This window comes from Ambystoma mexicanum, chromosome 3p (genome assembly GCF_040938575.1).
Source record: "Ambystoma mexicanum isolate Mex_15411 chromosome 3p, UKY_AmexF1_1, whole genome shotgun sequence".
NCBI lineage: Eukaryota > Metazoa > Chordata > Amphibia > Caudata > Ambystomatidae > Ambystoma > Ambystoma mexicanum.
Window position 1 is genome coordinate 396563535 of NC_090925.1, and position 22530 is coordinate 396586064.

General features: G+C 45.5%; 1 protein-coding gene across 4 annotated transcripts in view; it reads left to right on the top strand.

The window, feature by feature from the left end:
* Positions 1-22530, top strand: part of LOC138580491 (serine/threonine-protein phosphatase 4 regulatory subunit 1-like) — a 918772-nt gene that overhangs the window by 284964 nt on the left and 611278 nt on the right. For all 4 annotated transcript variants that reach the window (XM_069651072.1, XM_069651073.1, XM_069651070.1 and 1 more), the window contains 3 exons: positions 1318-1464; positions 2181-2288; positions 14768-14833. In XM_069651072.1, the coding sequence (XP_069507173.1) occupies positions 1318-1464; positions 2181-2288; positions 14768-14833 (321 nt within the window). The remainder of the gene's footprint in view (positions 1-1317; positions 1465-2180; positions 2289-14767; positions 14834-22530) is intronic.

Genomic DNA, 22530 nt, shown 5'->3' on the forward strand with positions numbered 1-22530 from the left:
TCTGCCCTCCAATACTCCAATACGTCTTCCACAGAGAGGACCTTCCCTCACGAGAGGAGGGTCTGGTTCTCCATCCCGAGGTCCAGACACAGATTTCACGCATGGTTTCTGAGAGGCTGAGATGCAAGGATTGGGACCTCCCGGATGATGTAATGGAGATCTTGCTCTCGGCCAGTAGGCCAGCAACTAAATCTTTCTATCTCTGCCGTTGGAACAAGTTCAGCAGCTGGTGCAGGGATAATTATGTGGATCCCTTTCTATGTGACACACCTATGGTGCTTTCTTTTTTGTTACATTTGATCCCTTTGCTTGTTCAATTCCTAAAGGGTCTCACTAATGTATTTCCACCAGTTCCATTTAAAGTCCTTCTATGGAATCTTAACCTTGTGTTAAAATGTCTAACATGCATTCCCTTTGAGCCTATACACTCAAGCCCATTAAGAGTCTTAACCCTGAAAACTGTTTTTTGCTAATTGCAATAACGTCAGCCCGGAGGATAAGCTAATTTCAGGCTCTTTCCTGTGAACCTCCACATACGGTTTTCTATAAAGACAAGTTTGTTCTCAGGGTGAAACCTTCTTTTCTACCCAAGTGGCTTCCACTTGTCGCAAAAAAATAATTTTGCCAACTTTCTACCCTCCTTATCCTGGAAGGATAATTATAAGATGAGGAACAAGTGGGTGGAACATCCAATCGAAAGAACGTTACCAGGGGTAAGTAACTTGTTCTTATTTCACACTCTTGACATGCCCCGATGTCGCCTTGCCTTCGGGTAGACCCACCGGCTTCCAGTTGCATGTTGGTCGGCATCTTGTTTGCCGCTGGAAAGCCTCCTTTGGTTCTCTTCTTCGCGCCACCTTCCACAGCCCTTCAAAGGACTCTGCTTCACCCTGCTGCTTTCCCTGGAGCACCGTTAAACACTGTCCCAACGTTCCTGTAGCTGGGAGATGATTTAGGTGAAATATAGGGAAGGGACTGGCAGTAACCTATCAGTGCCTGGGTGACATTAGGCTCATTAGAAAAGGAAGTTTGGGGAATACTGTGTCTCACCCAAAGGTCCCTCATCCCCACTACCCAAGTATCCTCCACCCAAGTGATCCTCCCTCTCATATCCACCCCTAGGGTCAGGATCCAATAGCACCAGCCTTTCCCTGGCCCCCTGGGAGGAGGATATATTGGGGAAAGTAGGGAGGACACCCTCAGATTGCTCACAGAGGTTAAATAAATGGTATTTGGTGTATGAATGTGTTGCATGTATTAAACTTAAAATTATGGAGCAGCAGACGTTTATTTTTTTCTCATTTTTTATATTCCTAGGTTAGAAAAGCAAGTCAGGAAGCCTTATTGATGTTACTTGACCAAGATTTAATTGACCAAACTGACATTGAAAACAAGGTGTGCCCTATTCTGCTTGACCTTTCGTCTCCAGACAGTGATGACGAGTACAAAGTGGAAGCTGTGAATGTAAGTATATGTAATCTCTTGGAGGACATCTTGCGCACATGTAGCCGCACACTCCTACATAGAAGGAATGAGCGGCAATTAAAACTCTTGCATACTAATGAGGATAACTGATTTTAGACTGCTTTAAAATAAAATTATTTTTGTTTGAGCTCTATGAGCACCTGCTGGCCCTTTGATCCCACCAATTTATTTCACTAAAAGAACTAGTTTAGTTCCAAGTGTGCCTGTCTGTTTCATTTAAAGCCCTCACTGCTGATAATAATGCAGCTGTTGATTTATTCTAATCCAGGGATTCAATGAGTGTAGACAAACTTACCTTTTGATTTCACTTACTAGAGGTTACAACCCATTGGTGGCTCAAAGTGGATAGATTGTAATAGTATATTTCTGTTAAGGTATACATTTCCTTGTTTTTTCATGAAGAGATCATCTCCCCTCGGAGTTACACAGATGAGGGGTTGTATAATTGAATGTGGGAAATAAAATTAGATTTTCGCTTGGTTTCTTTTGCTTGTTTCTTGTTAGTGGTATGTTATGACTTCTCTTTGAAAATGTATTGATCAAAGCACAAATGGTACAAAATTGATTTAGCAGTTGTGATAACCCACTCATTTTTTGACTAGGCTTCATAATTAAAAAGTACATATTTAATGTGAATCGCGATAAATTAGATTGTTTTGCTCCATAATCTCTGATTTGATCTGGTTTTGCTGCAGATCATTTGTAAAATGACTTCCATGATGAGCCGGGATACTGTGGAACAGATGCTCCTGCCCCGTTTCTGTGATCTCTGCAGTGATGGGAAATTATTCCAAGTCCGCAAGGTTGGTGTTACACTTGTCTGCTGCACTTTATTTGAACTGATGCTTTTAGAGCTTACACTTTTGTTGTGGCTAGTTACTCCAGCTCTGTTGTACCATGACTTGTATTTCTCGTTACCTTGCGTGCTGTATGCTGTAATTTCTTTCATGAATTGTAGAAGAAATACATTTGTTTTATCTTTTCCGCCCTGCATTGGAGCTATTTCTATCCAAAATAGTTGGCACTTTTGCCTACTGCATAGTCCCATTATGCTCTTGCCCAATCTTTCCTGTTTCATATTTGGCATATACTTCACACCCATGGCTGTTCCTGTCCTACATCCAGAAGTGGAACTTTTTGGATCGATGGTCCCATAAGGTAAGTGCATATTTTTAGTAATTGGGTAAGCACTTGCTCGTCTCTCCCTGCCCCAAACCTTTTGTTGCCCTTTTGTGTGGCGTTAATTGTTTAGGGTCAATTCAAATACAGTGACACACTTTTTTGTCTGTCTTTTGGTGCCTGATAAATCTAAGGGACAGACCTGCTATCCTACATTTCACCTACAAAGCAGACACTACTACCTCTGCTCGACAAAAGACATCATTGTGTGTCTCCGCCCTCTACAGCCCATCCCCACTCTTACTAGTATTCGAATGGCCAAGTGCCCTGGCCATCCCTGGAAAGCTACCCTGGCTAACTTCATTGACATCACTTTTGCCCCCATCCAACACCCACTGACAACATGCACTCAGTCCTCTGATCAGTGCTCTCTCAGCAATCGCCCACACCGCAGAGAACTCTAACCTCATCTTGTAAAACAACCTTGATGTTCTGTTCATTATTGAAACACTCGATTGGTCTGATCATGCCGCCATCCCGCTATAAATCACCAACTCGACTACGGCCCATTCCCCCTCATTCAAAACTTTCACGGTCATTAAGCTAGAAGCAAACTCTGCAGACTTCTCCACCAAAGGTGTTAGGGAGAATTCTCAGAAATGTGTTAATTCCTCTCTACCTTAGAGACCCCCAGCTCTTTTGCTGGACTTCAGAACTTTACATTTCTAACCAGGAGCGAGTGAGCCCTTTCTCTCACTTTATTATGATTTTGAACACTTTGTTTTGGTTATGGAGTCTGACAAACTCCATAGGCATCATCTTTTTGCATTTTGACACATAGCACCTTCAGTGCAGTGCCACAGGGAAGGCTTTCAGATTTCCCAAAGGTTTAAATACCTTCTCTTGGATAAACTACTGTTTACAAGAGCAGTGGAGTGAAATTGACTTGACCTTTGTAACTGTCTAGACCCAGCACACGCTATTTTACAACAGGGTGCTGGATGGGTTAGTATCCCCTTTGTCTAGTTTTGCATGTAACAATTTTATGTTATCCTTTCTACAATTAATGACTGGTGGCAGTGGTTTACTTTTGACTACCATTGTGTGGTTTGACCGCGGGCTGCGTTCGCCGCCACAGTAAAGCACCCTTGGGTGCCCATTTTGTCAAAATGGCCCCGGTCTTCTTTTTTCGACATTTCTTGTTGGAAAGGTCCTTCTTGTGATTTACTCTGTGCGCCAAACCAGGTTTGGTCCCTTAGGTCGTTTTGACTTTGGCAGGATTCACGAGCGAAGCCTGCCTCTGGTACTAGTATGTCTGGCAGGGGCAGGAAATGAGGGAGGTGCCTGAAACTCCCTGTGCTGAATGCCTTGGTTACAGGAATGCACCCAAAGGCGATTGGCCGGCTGGCTGTCCGGCAGTACAGCCTCCCTGCTGTGTGATTGACAGCTAGGCGACCATTGGACGAAGGAATCCGAAGAAGAACTTGGAAGAGACGCCTGCTGCAATTCCTGGAACGTTGGTTTGACCGGTGAAACCCTGCTGCGGTGCTGAAGTTCCAAATTCACCTCGACTAGTGAAGCCCTGCAAGGACGACTTCTCCCCTTGGGTTGGTGGGACCAATCAACTCCAAAGTAAGCCTGTCTGGACATCCTCTCGAAGCTGGTTGCATTTCCACTGCTGCTCGAACCGAAGAGCCAGGGAGAGCAACACCAGATTGTGTGCGTTGCTTTTAAGTCGGACCCGAGCGCTAGGCAGATCATGCAGACTTTCTGATGCAGGTCTGACCAAACCTGAGCCACCTCAACAGAGTGCTGGACCCTAGAAGCAAGTCTGAAGTGGTATCCGACTAGCGCAGTGTTGCTATTTGCTGTCGGGTGCGAGGATCTGAAACACCGAAGGACCGCTGAATTGAAGTTTGCCCATTGCTGCCGCTGATCGTCCCATTGCAGAGCAGGAGTCCCCAGACGTCCTCCCTCTTGTCCCCACAACTGAGGCTCAGGAACAACAGGATCTGCAGAGCTGTACAGGAACAGAAGTCAGCTGGAACCATTTCTTCTAACCAGAGGTACTGTAAAGTCTAAGAACTTACCTCTTGTTATGTAGCCTTACTTGCTCTCAGTTGAGACCGGTCTTGTTTATCTTGCAGAGTTGCTAAAGCTTTGCCCTTCACAAGCCTCCCAACTTGTGGCCCTTCAAGTGTTCTATTTTCTACAAACGTTTCTAAAAACATTGCAAGACTTTTTACCTACCTGAAAAGAAGATCTTCAGCTCCCCTACATATTGTGCAATTAACATTTGCTGTCCTGGCTCCCTGAGAGACTCTTCTTCCCTTTGACTCTGTGCTTGATCTTTTCCTCAGGAAAGGGTGAAACGTATTTGACATTGGAAGGTTTTTAAAAGTTTGTGAATTATTTGTTAACCTTTATTTTACTCCTCTCCTCTCTTCTATCTTTTATACCAAGCTCGGTATTGCTAAATCAATGTCCAGTGACCTAGCTATTTAAGTCATGTGTGTTTTGAAGTGTATTATAAGTGTTATATATATATTGGTCCCTTCTGAAGAAGGCGTATACAACAGACTGTGAAACAAATTCATAATTGTTTTATCAAGAAACCTTGAGTGTAAGAGTTTATTGGAATAACTGTTACTGTTAAACTCTGTCACAACACTACTGCTCACATTGACCCCTCTTGAGATAAGCCTGACTACTCAGCCACACTACCTTTGTAGTTCAAACTTATACCAAAGGTTGCGTCCCTATTGCCAGGTCAAGGTTGTTTTAGTGCACCCAAACGGTACTGCATACAATCTTGCCTAACAGGGAATGCCTCCATATGAAACTGATGGACTTTCGACCCCTAAACATCATCCTCTTCCAACAAATGCTCAGACAGCGCCCTAGAGAAACAGTGGCACAAAACCTGTAACACTGGAGGCCTCACCAACCGCAAATCTCTTTGCACCAAACACAGGATTCTGATTACAGAGGCCAAAACTGCTTACTACTTTATCTTTGCAGCAGCCTCTACCTGGAGCAAAGCGCTCTTTGAAGTAGTAAAACATTGTACCAACTCTGAGGTACCAGAAACTCAGGAAAAATGTATCAGAATCAGCATTTTTTATTGATACAATATCTAATCAATCTCCCAAAGAATTTGCACCCCCGGTATCCACACTGCCACTTTGGACTGAATTCTCTCCTGTCCCGGATCATTCTCTCCCACCCCGGATCTCCTAAAAACTATTTCCTCCCTCAAACCTACTTCTTAGACTGACGTATTCACCCCTGCCTCTATCATTAAACTATTGATGGGTTCGGCGACCAGCACGCTCCTCTGCATCATTAATGCTTCCCCCACAGAAGGGTCATTCCTGGACACCCTCAATACTGGGCTCATATAACCTCTTCTGAAAAAAACACTGACTACTGACCCTTAACAAACCTCCCGTTTATTGGCAAAATCTTGGAAAAAGTAGTTGCTACACAACTATTCGCCAGAATGGAACAACTTCCAGCAACCACCTTGACTCGGCAGCCCACTTCTCGCAAGAAGCGATAGGTTGGATACAATCTTTCATTAACAGTAGGACCATGCGTGTCTTCTTTACCTCTGCTTCTGCTGGCCCCATTCCCATAACCTCTGGGGTGCCCCAGGGATCTTGTGTTTCCCCCCACTCTGTACAACATTTTCACTAAACCCCTTTTTGATGAGCTCGATGGTCTTGGTATCACCTACACCAACTATGCTGATGATACTCCGATCCTCATACCGCTGCTGGGAGATTACGACAAGGATTTGGCCTTGGTGAACAGGGTGTACCTCATCATGCAGGCATGGATGGCTTCTCATGGTCTATGCCTGAATGATGACAAGACGGAGCTCATCATCCTAGGCACCACCCTTAACATCAACAAACTTAGTCATAACTACATAAGCTTCATTATAGCTGGAAATACTATTAATGTAGCCGAAGAAGTCAAAACTCTAGGCTTCTACATAGACGCCACTCTCTCCTTCAACAAACAGGTTAGCTCCATGGCCTACTCTACAAGCCTATACATGCAAATTAATTATAGCGGCCAAACCTTTCCTCTCTACTATTAGCTGTACCACCTTGGCCAGAGCCTTAATTTTGTTGAAACTGTATTATTGTAATGCCCTATACTTAGGAGCCAACAAATATTTCACAAACAAAATCCAGATTTTGCAAAATAACGCTCTCGGAGCAGCACTGAGCATCTCCAAAAAAGAACACCTTTTCGACACAAGCAGCACCAACAATTGGCTCACCACAACAGACAAAATCTCACTAAAAGTAGCTTTACTTACACACAAGTGCCTTCATAACTCTGCCTCGTCGTTACCTTACAGACAGATTCAAGAGATACTCCCCTAACCGACCTACAGGAACTGCGAATTCTAACCTCCTCTCAGTGCCCAGATTGAAAAGCTCCAAAACCGGAGGTAATCGCTTCCTGGTGAAAGCTGCCCAACACTGGAACTCCCTTCCTCCCTTCCCACTGCCTTAAAGGTAGACTAAACATACCCACACTTTAGGCGCAATTACATTCATTGGATCAAGGAAAACGACTGCTAACTCTACCCTTGCCCATCTGTCCGCACCCACTATATGACCTGAAGCTCCCGCTCCCTGTGTACATATTGTAAACTGCTGATACTCGCGTTTGTTTTGTATTTTTTACTTCACATTATTTCTTCTGTGTATATATATATGTATACTAATGTACAGCAATGTAACCAAGCTGAAAATATCCTTATTGCTTTCTGCGCCCTGATACCCCTGGGTCTGGCGGGCATTACAAATGAATAAACAGACTCATTCTTCCTAGTCCTCCTTGACCTCTCGGCTGCATTTGACACCATTGACCACAGCATCTTCCTCTCCCTCATTGCCGACAGGATGGGATTCTCTGGCACGGTCCTGAATTGGTTTACCTCCTACCTCCTGGGCAGATACCAGGCTGTTCAAATGAACCTGTTGCGTTCTAAGCAACTTCAGGTCTCCTGCAGAGTCAAACCCCCCACCCCCTACCACAAGTCTCCTCTCACCAATTATTTGTAACATTTACATGGAGCCTAGGGGGGTACTCTTCTCAAAGATCCCAATTTAGCCATCCACCAATACGCAGACGATACGCAGTTGTACATGAGATTAAATAGCGTGCAGGACATCCTTCATCTTTGCGATTTCTTACCCATCATCCATTCCTGGATGTCTACTGCCTACCGCAGACTAAACCCATCCAAGACTGAGTTCGTCAATTCGTCATCAGTCCTCCTGCTAAACAAGTGTGTCCCGCAATGGCTCAATGAAAGGCGCTTAGAAGGATTTGATCGATGACTCTCGGACTCTAAAGTCCTTCGGCTTCACCGTTGACGGCAGCCCGTCTGTCTAGAAACACATAGCCAAGATGGCCCTAACAGCTTGTCTCTGGATCTCCATTCTTTGCAAAATCAAACCCTCCATCCCGCTGTAGGACATCCAGACTGTAGTGCAGGTCTTGTACATCAATGGGGGAAATGCCCTCCTTACGGGCTTCCCAGCTGCTCATGTGACACCCCTAAAAGCAGTCCTCCGCGCTGCAGCACATTTTATTTTACGGATGCATAAAAATCTGTCTGAATCATGCCCCTGCTACATGAACTACATTGGCTTCCTTTCCAATCCAAGATACTGGTCAAGACTGCATGTATTGTCTCCAAAGCTGTCACGAGTAGCACACCAGCGTACCTAGTGGCTAAGCTCCATGTACTTGGTGGCATACGTTCCTCGCACAGCAAATCTACCAACCCGCTAGAATCACATCTCGTCCACTGAGAGGACCCACAAATAATCCTTCTCTTGTCATGCATCCAACTTCTGGTACTCGATCCGTGTCGGCTCGGAATGCCACAACAATTCTAATTTCACAAATCTCAATGTATGGTTTTTTTCAACACCTGACCAAGGACTAATTCCAATGGATGCACATACCGACGCACAAACCCCAACTCCCAGCACTGTGCTACTGTTAAAAGATGCCAGCCCAAAATCTGGGTACCCACATACTGTACAGTGCTCCGCTGCTCTCGAACTAGCTCCTCACTTTAAACAATATTAAATTAAAAGAAAATATTTTTAACTAGGACTGCACAAAATACTTTTGCATTCGATTTGTGTATATAACAGCACACAACACATTTCCTTAGCTCTAGGAAATAAGGATGGAGGACTTAAATTTATTTTATTTCTTATTTTTTTGAAAACCTCGATTAATAAATGTCCTAATTGCTAGTCGCGCTCAATTTCATTTTTTTACGGATCTGTGACGGCCTGGAGCGCCCCACTGCTGCATCAGCACATTGCGTCTGCAGTGGAGGCGAAGGGTACGCAGACACCAATGCAGCAACATGTGTCTCTGACGAAGTGGAGGACGTGGGCGTGCCCGACCCAGCTCAGATGAAGGCAGATCTCCCTCCCACCATGTAAAGGCGACCCTTCGAAAAGCAGCTGGTTGTGGTGGTGAAGTGGGAGACCGGGTGGGGATAATGCCTGATACTATCAGAAGGGGGGGATAAAAGGGAGATAACTAAACGGAATGGGAGATGCGTTCCTTGTCATTTCAGCAAGAGGAAGCAGACCTGTTGGAGTACGCCTGGGCCTATTGGAAAAGAGCCTGGAAGCAGAAAAAAACAAGAGAAGGGACCAGTGGTCCAAGACTATGAGGAAGGGAGATGTTGCAATGCTGTAATTGTGGCCATCAATACAATATGAAAGCCCTCAAAGTTCCAGAAGTTGTGCAGAGTCATCATTTCTGACCCAAAGTCTTACAGGTTCCTATTCAGTCCTTGATGCATCCAGTTCTCTTTGTACATTGAGATTATTTTTATTATTTTTTTAATGAAGAAAATAAAAGCTGTAGGCAAGGTGAAGGAGGTACCTCAGGAATAACTCAGGATTCATGATTTGTTGGGCCTAGTGTGATGCTGGAAATGCATCAGAGGGACAGGGCCTTCGAATCCTTGTCCTTTATTGCTTTTTATCATGTGTTCTGACTTGTTTTCCACGCAGGAGTTCACGTGGGACTCCTAGCGGTGCGGCTCTTCCTGTATTTAGTTTGGTGAACAGACCCTTGGGATACCCTTATGGCACCCATGGGTGGGAGTACAACCCTGTACTCCTAGTGTATGTTTTTGGGCCCCTGTGTGTGGCCCACAGAGCAGGGTAAGGGTGCTCTGAGCGTCCTCCATTTTTGGGATGCGCAGGCCCGATCATTGGATTCAGTGGATTACTGATAGAAAGCAAGAGGCAGCAGGGGCCATGTTGTTTCCTATCGCCTGTTACTTTACTTTTCCCGAAATCCCTGGAAGCCCTGACTGGCTGTTGGGTGGAAGTTCCATATAGTAGTCAGAGGAATTCAGGCTAGACTGGCTGGAGCCTTCTCAATGACTATGTTGTGGGTACGCCCGTGGGGTGGGACCTGGGTGAATGGAGTGTGTGACAAATACACATTCTGTGTTATGCGTGTCTAGTATCTGGTGTTTAACATAATGACTGAGGCAGCCCTGCTGAAACTGGTATGAATGCAATGTGGCGTGCTGAATGGCAGACTGCTTTTCCGAATACACATTTTGTGTTGTGAGTGTCTGGATGGAGAAGAATGGCCTGAATGCACCATGTGCCTGATTGGCTGCCTGACTGCCCTTCTGAGTGATTGGTTGCCTGAGTGTGACCCAGCAGAATGAATAGGCGATCAACAGTATATCTGGGAGCCTCTCACTGCTAGAAATCGCTCAGAAGCTGAAGTTGAAACTGATGCTCAACTTTGAAGCCCACTGGAAGAAGAACTGCTGCTGCTGTCCTTTGCTAATCTGAAAGCTGATGTGCCTTCAAGGAACTGATCCAAGAGAGGACCTGGCTAGGAGACCTCTTCCCGAGCTACGTGTGATCATCATGCACCAGCTAATCTTTGCCAAAGCTCCTTTGCCTAAGATTTTGATCCAAGGACTCCCTTGTTCATCATTGTCGACAGCTTTCATCCTGCCGGAGAAAGTCAAGGCCGTCGACGACCGAGGAGAATCCGCCGGTTGGTTTACCGCCACCCAAAGACCTCAGACGCCGACGAAGCTACTGAAGCCAACCGTGGTCCCGTCCTGTTCGCAGACGCTGACGACCCGACACCCTTGCTGGGCCAAAGTTCTTCACTGACTCTTTGGGGCAACGAACCATCGTCGTCTAGGTGCATCACACACACCTCCCCTGTTGCAGGACGTTTTCGACCAATTGTCAACAAGCACCACAAGGATCGAAGATTCTGCCTCCACGACAACGTTCACCTTTCCTTCATCTCTGAAGTTCGAAAACCTGTGGCTCCTGCCTGAAAGGGAGTGCACTCAAGAAGGGCCCATCGATTCCCAGACGAAAAACTCCAACACAAGGTACATTTGGGTTGCAGAACTATAAAGAAGATAAGACTTTAATGGACAATACACGGACTGGGCTTGTAGTGCATCTTCATTTACAGGTTGCCCAGGTGGGGGGGATCCTCATACAGAACTGTGCCTATTGGTAGGGGCCAGTATTCTGCCAATTGTCTAACCAACTTGTCTTCCTCAGTCTATGGTTGATATCGTTTTGCTTTGTTTATTCGTATGTTATTTGAACTGAGTACAGTTAATGCATTTTAATGGAATCGGAGTAATCGTGGTACCACCTAAAACTGTATATATTTACCATTTTAGAATTGTCGTAGCACAAAGTGTATTATCGTGATTGTGTATATAACCTTGAACCTTATTTATATAAATAGTGTTTTAACTAATACAGTGTGTGGACATTCCTTTGTGGGTGCCTGGGGACTACACTGAACTTAAGAACCAACCCGCATCACCTCCTGAGAAGCTAGGCCTTAATTGCTCGTCCATTGCTACCAACAATAGAGAATCTTGGCTGGGGTCCTCTGTGACTCTCCTCTGCCGTATAGAGAGCAGTACAGACACCCCCCTCCGGTTCTTTACACCTAGTACTCAAAGGACATTGTCGGTGAACAAAGTGTGTTGAAGAGGAAAAAGATGCCAAAGAAGAGCTGGTGTCATTAGCAGGAGTGTAGTTCAAGTATAAACAGATGATTTTTATTATTGACCTCAAACTCTCCATCATGCAACATATAAACAAAAACCCAAACTGTCTAACTAGCGCTCCTCTGAAACCTTTCCTCCCACCTGAGGATTTCAGAACCATGTTCCGGGCCCTTGTTACCTCAGTGTATGGAACATCATCCTGTTAGGGAGAATTCTCATTTCTGAGCTAATTCCCTTCATCCTTGGAGACCCCCAGTTCTTTTGCTGGACTTTAGGACTTTACATTTTTATCCTGGAGTGAGTGAGACCTTTCTCTCACTGCCTCATGTATTTTTGACCTGATTTGGACTCTGTTTCTTTTGGTTTTGGAGTCTGACAAACTCCATAGGCATCACTTTTTGTATTGTGACACAGTGCCCTCAGTGCAGTGTCACTGAAGTCCTTTGGATTTCTCTGTTTCCAAGAGTAGTAAAGTGAAATTGACTTTAGTTACCGTTTTTTCCTATGTAGGTCCAGTACAGCCCATCTTATGGGGAAGTTCGTAGCCCATTTTCCTACTTACTCATGTAACATTTTTTATGTCACCCCGCACTAAATTTAATGGCTGGTGGCAGTGGTTTAATTTTCCTACCATTGTGCGTTTTTACCGCAGTCTGAATCCTCAGCTGCATTATTTCACCCATGGATGCCCATTTTGTCAAAATGGCACCGGTCTTCTTTTTTTTGGCAATTCTTGCTTGTGAGGTCTTTCTTGGGTTTTACTCTGCTCGCCAAACCAGGTTTGGTTCCTTTGTTTGTTTTGTCTTTGGCAGGCTTCAGTGCTGAAACCCGCCTCTGGCTCCAGCGTGTCTGGCAGGGCAGGAAACGAGTGAGGTGCCTGAAACCCCCTATCCTTAGTTTCCTTGGTTACCTGAATGCACCCAAAGGTGATTGGCTTACTGGCTATCCTTCGAGGACAGCCACCCTGCTGTGAGTGACAGCTATGCTCCGAATCAATTTGGAGAAACCTGCATAAAAGGCAAGCTCTTAGACGGAAGGCAGAGTCGACCACTGGACGAAGAATGCGAAGAAAGAAACAAAGAGAAGCTTGCTGCACCCTCTTGGACCGTTCGTTTTTCCGGTGAAGCCCTGCTGCAGTGCTGAAGCTCCAAATTTCGTATCGACTAGAGAAGCCCAGAACAGATGACGTCTCCCCTTGGGTTGGTGGGACCAACTGACCGCAAGACTAACTTGACTGGAACCCCTCTCCCTGCTGGCTGTACTTCTTTGCTTCTGCTGGAACAGAGTGCCAGGGGCCAGGAACACCAGGAAACGAGTGCATTGTCTTTAAACCGGACCAGAAGCAGGGGAAGCCCATAAGGTGTCCAAGAACCGCGGTGGTGCTATTGACCGCTAGCTGAAACTGCAAAGTGCTGCTGATTTGGAAAGAGCCCATTGCCGTTGCTGACCTTCAAACTGCATGGCAGGTGTCCTCCAGATGTCCTCCCTCTTGTCTGCACAACTGAGGCCTAGGAAACCAGGAACTGCAACCTGAACAGAAGCCAGATGGATTCTCTTCTTCCAACCTAAGGTACTGTCTTGACTAAAGAGGTACTTACTTTTTTGGTCTGTAGCTTCTATGTCTCACTGGAGACATGCAGTAGCTGTTTTTTCTGCAGAGTTGCTTGCAGCTTTGCCTTCACAAGCCTTACAGCTTGTGGCCCAACAGTGATCCTCTTCTACAAACTCTCTATATAACATTGTGCTAGACTGTTTGTGCTATCTGAAGAGGTGCCTCAGCTCCTCTAGACTTTGGTCAATTGACATTGGCTGTCTTGGCTCCCTGGAGACTCTTCTGACCCACTGACTGTATTTTTAACTGTCCCTCATAGGTGGTGCATAATTTGCTTGTATTGCTGGAAAAGGGTTAACCTATACTACTTTGGGGGATTGTACAGTTCTTACCTGTTCAGAGAACTTGTTAACTGGTTTTCCTTCCCCAAACCTTTCCTTTTTCCACAACCTCAGAATTGCATAAAGTGTAAAAAGTGATACATCAATGTCCACAGTGTCCTAGCAAATGACGTCACCTCAGGGTGTAGGAAGTGTGTGCGTGACATCACAAAAGGGTATCTACTTCAAATTTATTTTATTGTTGCATCTTGCTCTTTCTAAAGAAGGCTTATTTTAAAACTTGAGTGTTACATTTATAAATATTTATTTTAATAAGAAACCTTGAGTATAAGTTTTATTTGAATACTTGTAACTAGGAATCTCACATTCCTACAGCTCACATTTACTCCTCTTGAAATAAGTCTGGTTGCTCAGTCACTCTACCAACTTGTTGGGTTATCTATTGCTAAGAGAACAAAGCTGGTGTCTCCCACAGTGTTACTACATACAATCTTGCCTAACGCCTCCTTACCAGAGTCCATACACACCATTGCCTCCCCACCCCCCACGTTTTAGGGCCATCTAACATGCCACAGTACATCTAATAATGGAAACTAAAACATTTGACCAAATCATCCCCATTCAAAGAGAATTCCACTAACTACCCATCACAGCCAAGATACTGTTCAAACCTGCCTGCATGAAGTATAAGGCAACTATGGCCCAAACACTGAAGCATGTCAAGCCAGTCAATTATGCATCTTGTGACTAAACTGGTATGCAAAGCGAAAACCAGGAAACCGGCCTTCTCTTTCCACACTCCAACCTATTGAAACACTATCCGAGTTGCAATCGTGACCACTACAACCCTCCTGCCCTTCCTAAAGAAGTTCATGTTCTAGATCCTCATGGAAGGCTTAGGGGTTACTTAGGACCTGCTACTTCTGGATATGTACCCCCCTATAGTGGGGGATGTCCAAGAAATCATAATCTTTAACTTCCCCTTCCATCAACCTCTGTTAACCCCAAATTACTTATGCAGCGCCCTGTTGCTTCCTTGCTAGTGTGCGCTATCTAAACACAGATACAATACTTTACATTATAGCATATTCCTTTAGCTGTGTACACATCTATTACGTTTATCACAGAGTTATAATTATAGTTGCTTTTGTTGAAGTAATATGCGTCTTCATTTCATACTACTAGGTTTGTGCTGCTAACTTTGGTGATGTTTGTAACGCAGTTGGACAAGAAGCCACAGAAAAGTTCTTGGTATGTACAACTTATGAACGCCACATACTGTGTCTCTATCAAAATTTAAGTTTTTTTCTTTTCTTTTTTAAATTTAATACTACAAATTCTTTACTAAGAATGATGCAATTTATCTGTGTTGTCCTGCATGTGCCGCTATTGCAGCAGTGTGCCTGTTTAGTAACTAACCAAATCAAAAACGTAAGCATTACTGCTTAGGAATAATAGACTTGGGGGGGCTGTTGGGAAATGGAGCATTTTTCATATAATTTGATGCATTGGGGTAGAAAGGCATTGATGAACTAAGTTGATGTTATGAAATGTAATCACTTTGAATGGTCGAGTGGGGAGCTGCCAACAATTATTACCTTTGTTTAAAAAAGATGGTCCCATCACCCTTAATGACCATCCACAACCTTTCCACTGAGAAGATGTCCTGAAGTTGGGGGAGGTTCACTCTCCTTGAATTGTCTCACACTAAATATGGGTTGTTTGCAGTGCGCCATATAAGATTTATTTTGAAGTGAGTATTTTACTCCCTATGTTTTAAAGGTATCAGTAAAAATAAAAATTGGGGAGTAAAAATGTAAGTAAATTCCCAATGGGAGTATTTTAGAAGTGAGTAAAAATTATTCCATTGCACCTAGTAATTTATACACATTAAACAATTCATGTTTACTAATTCCAATCGGGCAATAAGATCATATTAGTTTATTCCAGTGGTTCTATGTGTGCTACTGGTCCAAACATATCCACGGAGCTGCGTGGGTGAAAGCAAAAGCACAATGTCCTACGTGTTTCATATATTTTGTTTGGAGTATTTTTATTCTTTTTTTATTGTTTTTGGGAGTATTTGCCTAGTTGTAAGGAGTTAAAGTGGCTGATACACCCCTCATCTGTAAGGCTGGTTGTTTGGGCAGAATTCCATTGTTCTGGTTCCATTTAGCTTCTGGATCTCACATTTTGCTGGCTTACATGTTTTTGATAACTATTTTGTGTGACCAGGACGACATTGGTAAGAAGTCCCCTTGCCACTGCAACCCTTTATCTGGTGTGCTGTCCTTACTAGCCCATAGGGCTACATTTTGCTCGTATCAGATCTTTGAATATATTCTAAGCATTGAAAACCTCAGGTGAGTATTGTCACACTACTACTGTACACATCGTGACAAATCCAAGGGGTTGGTTACCTTTCCACGGGCGAGACGCCCCTTTTTGGGACTAGGGAGGTGAGCCTGCTATGCTTAACACACCCTGGGGGACAGGCTTAGCAGGATCCTTCTGGAGGTGAATATCCATAAGGGGGACAGGGAAACCCAGCAGAGGGACTTAAGACACAATCTCTCCCACCTCAGACACTAACACCTTTACTTTATGGGCTATGCAGGAGATAACTTTTGAGAACCTGCTGCTTGGCGACTTCAACCTAGGTCTCAATGACCCTACTGACCTGAATTCCGCCACCCTCCAGAAAGCCCTTTCCACCCAAGGATTCTCCCAAGCCATCTCGCAGCCCACTCACGAGAAGGATTGCACGCTTGACTGGGTGTCCTCTCACAATTGCTTGCTCCTGGTATCAGAGATTGCTCCCATTCCCTGGTCTGATCACCACTGCATTAAATTCAGCATCACAACCCCTAAGGGGGCCCCAAAACCAACTACTCCTCTTCCTGCTGCTCTTTCGAAGTTCCTGCAAACTCACCATGGAGAGCATCATGCCCCTTCTCGCAGTACCAGCCCTCCTGCCCCCCTTCTCCAATAACCCTGAACTCCTTGCCTCAGCCTTCAATGTAGCCATCACCCAAGCTGTTGATAAAGTCGCCCCTCTCTCCTTAAAAAAACCTAAAAAAACCAAGCGCGCCAACTCCTGGTTCACTCAAGAACTAATGGAATTTCCTGCCAAAAAAAGGGCAGCACTCGCCACCTGGAAAAAACACCCTACGGATGCTTCTAAAGCAGCCTTCAAAGCCATCTCAAGAAACTACAAAACTTCTGTCACTCAGGCCAAGGCGGCCTCCTTTAACACCATAATTGCAAACGCAAAATTAGTGATAAGAGAAATCTTCTCCATTTTCAGGGAGCTCGAGTCTCCTGCTCCCCCCCCTTGCTAAAAGATACAACATGGTGCAATAAGATTCAAATTGCCCTGCTGGACAAACTTGAAACGCTGCATACCAAAATCCCAAACCACCAAAAAGCACTATCTGACCTACTTCCCAAACCTCACAACACGGCACTTCCTACTACCCCAGAGAACCCCACTCCAGTGTTTAACTTCAGGGATATGAGTGAATCTGAGGTCTGTGCTCTCGTTAATTCCATCAAAGCCTCTATCTGTAAAGGGGATGCCTGTCCAGCTCAGGTCATCAAAGACTACGCATCTGCCCTTGCCCCATTCATCACTGCTTTTATCAACTCCTCCTTCCAGACAGGCCGTGTCCCTACGGTACTCAAAGAAGCTTGGGTCCGCCCGCTCTTGAAAAAACCATCCCTTGACCCGCTTGTCCCTGGGAACTACAGACCTATTACCACTGTGCCGTACCTACTAAAAATTCTGGACAAAGCAGCCTATCTGCAAGTCCAAGAATTCATCGAGAACTACCACCTCCTCGGTCTGCGGCAATCCGGATTCCGACCTAGGCATGGTAAGGAAACTGCCTTGCTCGATTTAAAAAATCAAATGGACGATCTCAGAGACGTCGGCAAACCCGCGCTCCTTCTCTTATTGGACCCATCTGCTGCTTTCGATCTGGTGGATCATCAGACCGTATGTCGCCACCTCTCCACCGCAGCCAACTTCTCTCCGAGCGCCTGTACCTGAATAACCTCCTTTCTACAGGACAGAGTCATGAAGGTTTTCTCTGAATCTTCCTGTGCCAACCCGAGTCTCATCAAATGCGGGGTCCCACAGGGCTCTTGCATTGCCCCCACACTTTACAACCTTTTCACAAGGCCACTATTCAAAATTCTGGACTCTGGGCATTTCATAAACCAACTATACGGATGATACCCAGGTGTTGTTCCCCCTCTCAGGTGACTACCAGACATACCTTGACACCCTCAATACCCTCTACTCTACAATCCAATCCTGGATGGCAGAGAACTGGCTTTGTCTCAATAGTGAGAAGACAGAACTTCTAGTAATCGAATCCTCTGGTACTCTGGGAAAACTGGGCAAGCAATACTCTTCCTTTACTGTCGACAACATCCCTATTGCGGTCTCCAAAGTCATCAAGACTTTGGCTGTGTACATCGAACCTGACCTATCCATGAATAGGCAGGTCAATGCTGTCGCCTCTGCATCGGCGTACCACTCCAAACCTCTTAATGCAGCCAGACCCTTCCCCTCCCCAGAGAACTGCCTCACTATTGCTCGGGCGATTATTAGCTCCAGGATTCACTACTGCACTGCGCTCTTTGTAGGGACCTCTCGCAAAAACTTGGCCAAACTCCAACTAGCTCAAAACAACGCCCTGAGAGCCGCTACGGGCATCTCTAGACATGACCACATTTCGGGAATCAGGCGAAAGGCAGGAGAAAGGTTCATTGGCTCCCCATCAAGGAAAGGATTGTGTTCGAAACACTGGCCTTGACGCACAAATGCCTTCACGGGCTGGCACCACCCTACCTAGCCCAAAGAATTATCCCCCACACCACCTCCATACCAACAAGAACAGCCTACGCCAACAGAATAACGGCGCCGGTCACAAACAAAGTGCATGCGGGTGGCTCAAGCTTCCCTAACATGGCTGCCACCTACTGGAACGCTCTCCCACCAGAACTTCGTCAGATTGACTCTCAAGCAGCCTTCAGGAAAGCTATCAAGACTAGGCTCTTTTTACGACAGGTCTTCCTGGCACAGCCATAAGCGGCTGCACACACTGTATGCTTCCTGTAATTTTTAATGTAACTGATCACTATGTAATTGATCACTTTGCACTAAGTACTTTTGTGGGACCGCATTCTTGTAACCCTGAATCATGCCTTCATCCATGTCCTTTACAGCACCTCGATGCCCGAGGGCTGTAGTGCACTTTGTAAATATAAAAATAAATAAATAAACCCTTTAACAATGGCTGGCTTGGCTGCTGACCCAAACTTCATTCAGTCCTCCTCATGGGAAACAGAACAGTGAAAAAGACCAGCCTCCTGGAGACACGTCAGAAGAACCAGCAATCTGGACCCATTATTTGCATAGGTTGCGCTGTTCAGTTGCATCGCAGAGCAAATTGGGCGTGGGGACGCTCGGAGAAGGATGCCAGACATGGCTTCATTCCCGGGTGTCCGCACTGGGAGAGAGCGATGAGGCCTGGCAGGCGTGTAACCAGAGTCATGTGACATGAAAGCCTGAGTGAGACCAGAGTGTTTCAGCTGGCTGAGGCAGAGCCCAGAGGAGGAGCTTCCCACAAAATCCTTCACTGAGCAAGTTGGAAAAAAGGAGACGCCCGCTGCCGCAGAGTCCATTTGACCAGTTGTGAAAGTAGCTCTGCATTGAAAGGAGGGACAGTCGGACTACACAGTTATTCCGGTGAGCAGCACTTGTCGCCCCCAGGTAAGCGGGCGTGGCCATCCCAATGAGAGAAGCCCTGTTGTGGGGAAGTAACGGGGAAGCCCCAGAGTGGGCGGAGAAACCGAGAGACGCTCCGATGTGGGAGGGGGAACAGAGGGAAGGGTTCTATGTGATTTTTACCAACCCATATTTCAGAGTGGTACATTTCATTGCAACCATAATACAGAAAAACACAGAAGTTTGTAGGTTTTAGAAATTTGGGGGCGTTCCCCTCCCCAACCTCCTGTTTTTTTTTTGTTTTTTTTTTTTTACCCTTATAACACCACCCCATCCCGACCCATTTTAACTCCTGTCCCCACTGACCCATATATATTTAATATTTTCAGTGTTTTTCAGTATTATGTACTTCTGTGAAATGTACCTGTCTGTTTTGTTTTCGGTAAAATGGCTGAGTCCTGAGGGAAACCTCAGTGTGGGGAGAGAAACAGGATAGCCCAGGTGTGGGGAAGGAACATTGAAGCCCCATAGTGGGGAGAGCATCTGAGAAGCCCCGGTGTGGGTGGGGAATAGAAAAACAGTAAGAATCCCTGAGTGGGGGAAAAGAGGGAGGAGACGTGGTGTGGGGAAAGTGAAATATAAAAGTCTCCCCGAAGGAAGGACTGGGGACACAGAAGCTTCAAGAAGGAGGAGAGGTGTGGCTGGAGTCCTGGGACGGTACTCCAGTGCTGTACAAAGTATATAAACTGGAACTGTGGACATGGGTAAGAGCCTATGAGAAAGAGACAATGGGGTATTGGTTGATTTGTGTTTTTCTATGAGAGATGGGCGTGGGGGGGTTGTAGGGGGAAGAACCATTGCCAGGAAAGGATTCCGGACTGAGGACTATTTGTTTAGATATGCTGACATCCTGCCGAGCACCCTTTACTGGTTTAGAGTAGGGATCAGTAATGGGCTTAGGGAAAGATTAAGCCTTTTCCCCGTTGAAGAAAGAATAAATGTAGTTGTAAAATCAGATCTCCTTGGTGTTAGGTAAGACTTGGTGTTGTCGCACTGTGTGAGACTACACAACACTTATCTGCTTTGTATTAGGTTATGTTATATAAACTTCAGTGCTCGTTCACCCTAGGTTATCATTGCGCTGGAGGGGAGAGGGCAAATCAATGACAGTTACTAATGCTAAAACAGAAAGGTTTTCAGCGCCTTCCTGAAAGTAAAATGATCGAGAGTTTCAGGGTCAGCAGAAGACTATTCCATAGTATAGCTGAGGAGACGGAGAAAGCTCGCCCCCCACCCCCCAATACGAGAGCGATGAAATGAAGGAACAACAAGTAAGCCCACAGCAGCAGAGCGTAATTGTTGCGTAGGAAGATAACGAGTAAACTTGTCGCAAGGGTATTCAGCCCCTTTGTGATGCAGGGCATGGTGTACTAAGCAGAGGGTGTTAAAAACAATATGCTTAGCAACCGGCAGCCAATGTAAAGAACGCAACACAGGTGATGTGTGAGACCCATAAGGGGAGCCATTGGCAACCCGGGCAGCTATATTCAGAAGGCGCTGGAGCCGCTGTATTAAGCCTTTTGGTTAGGACAGATATAGTGAGTTGCAATAGTACAAGCGACTAAGCACCAAGGCAGTAACTACGGGAGGGTGTAAATGAGAAGGTATTAACGGTAGCACCTTCTTCAAAATTCTAAGATGGAAAAGCCCCGCCATGCGGACAGCAGCCAACTTGTGACACTGTGGAAAGTGAGGCGGACACTATCACACCCAGGTTTCATCACTTTATCGACCAGAACTGGGAGAGGGCCCAAAGAGGAAGGGCAAAAGGAGGATGCCCAGAGCGAAGGATCAGGAGGGGAACCCACCACCAACACCTCCGTCTTGTCTCCATTCAACTTCAGCCAATTGTGGTCCATCCAGTCCCTCGCAGCCGCCAGGCACCGCTGCATGCGCGATGACAAATCAGCCTGATCAAGATCTAAACGGATCAGGATCTGAGTGTCGTTGGCGTATGAGTTGCACCTGACGCCAAAGGAGCGGATGTGAGACACAAGAGGCCATATGTAAATATTGCAGAGAATAGGAGACCAGGCAGAGCCCTAAGGAACACCACAAAGAAGAGAAAGAACTCGAAAGGAAAGGAGGGAGTGAAAGAGTCTGGGTTTTCTTGGCTAGGAACGAAGTGAACCAGGTGAGCACCTGACCGAAATGCCAACCTGAGCCAGGCGGGCTAGCAGGATGGGGAGGTCTAACCATGCCAAAAGTTCTAATAAAATCAGGATCTGTTAAGCAAAGTTTGCATGTAGTACTCTCTGGGACCACTACACACAACTATGACTAGAGGTGTAAGCAAAACCAACCTTTGGTATAAGTCTGTACCACACCGTTTTTGGTAGCAAGCTGAGCAGCCAGGCTCATCTCAAGAGGGAATGTGAGCTTGTAATGAGGTTACACAGTGGTCTACAATCACAAGTATTCAAATAGACTCTCATACTCAAGGTTTCTTGGTAAAACTTATTAATTTATTACACAGTCAGTTAGAAAATATTCACTAAAAGGAGGCAATTACTATCACACAAAAATATACTACAGTACTTCACACTATTGGGTTCTGAGGCATTTAAACTACTTTGAAGGAGGAGCAAAATGGCATTCACAGCATTTGAAGTAGGAGCAAAAAGGCATAAGTTAATAAAACGAATAATAGTTACTCTTAAACTGTGCAAATAGTTTGAGTTCACCAGAGGAGTTGTTCAAATGAAATAGATAGGCCAAAGTCAATGGGCTAGAGTCTTGAATAAGTAAAAATGGTTCTGGTATTTAAACAGAAAAGTCTCTGCCACGGTTCTCAGAAGTAGTTCATAGAAGAAACACTCATATGTCGGGACACAAGCTGACTAGGCCTGCAAGTTGCCAATGTTTCACGCACTTTCGCAGGGAGCGGTAAGTTCTCTCGGTCGGGTTTGACAGTACCTTAGATTGAAGAAAAAGATGCAGCTGAGGACTTCTGTTCCTGGCAGTTCCTGCAGATCTTGCTGTTCCTGAGCCTCAGTCGTGGGGACAAGAGGGAGGATGTCGGGAGACCCCTGCACTGCACAGGGACTGGTCACAAAGCTGGCAAATCTTCGATTCCAGTAGCACACAAACTGGTGCCCTTCTCCCTGGCTATTCAGTTTCCTGCAGCACTCTGAGGAAAATACAACCAGCT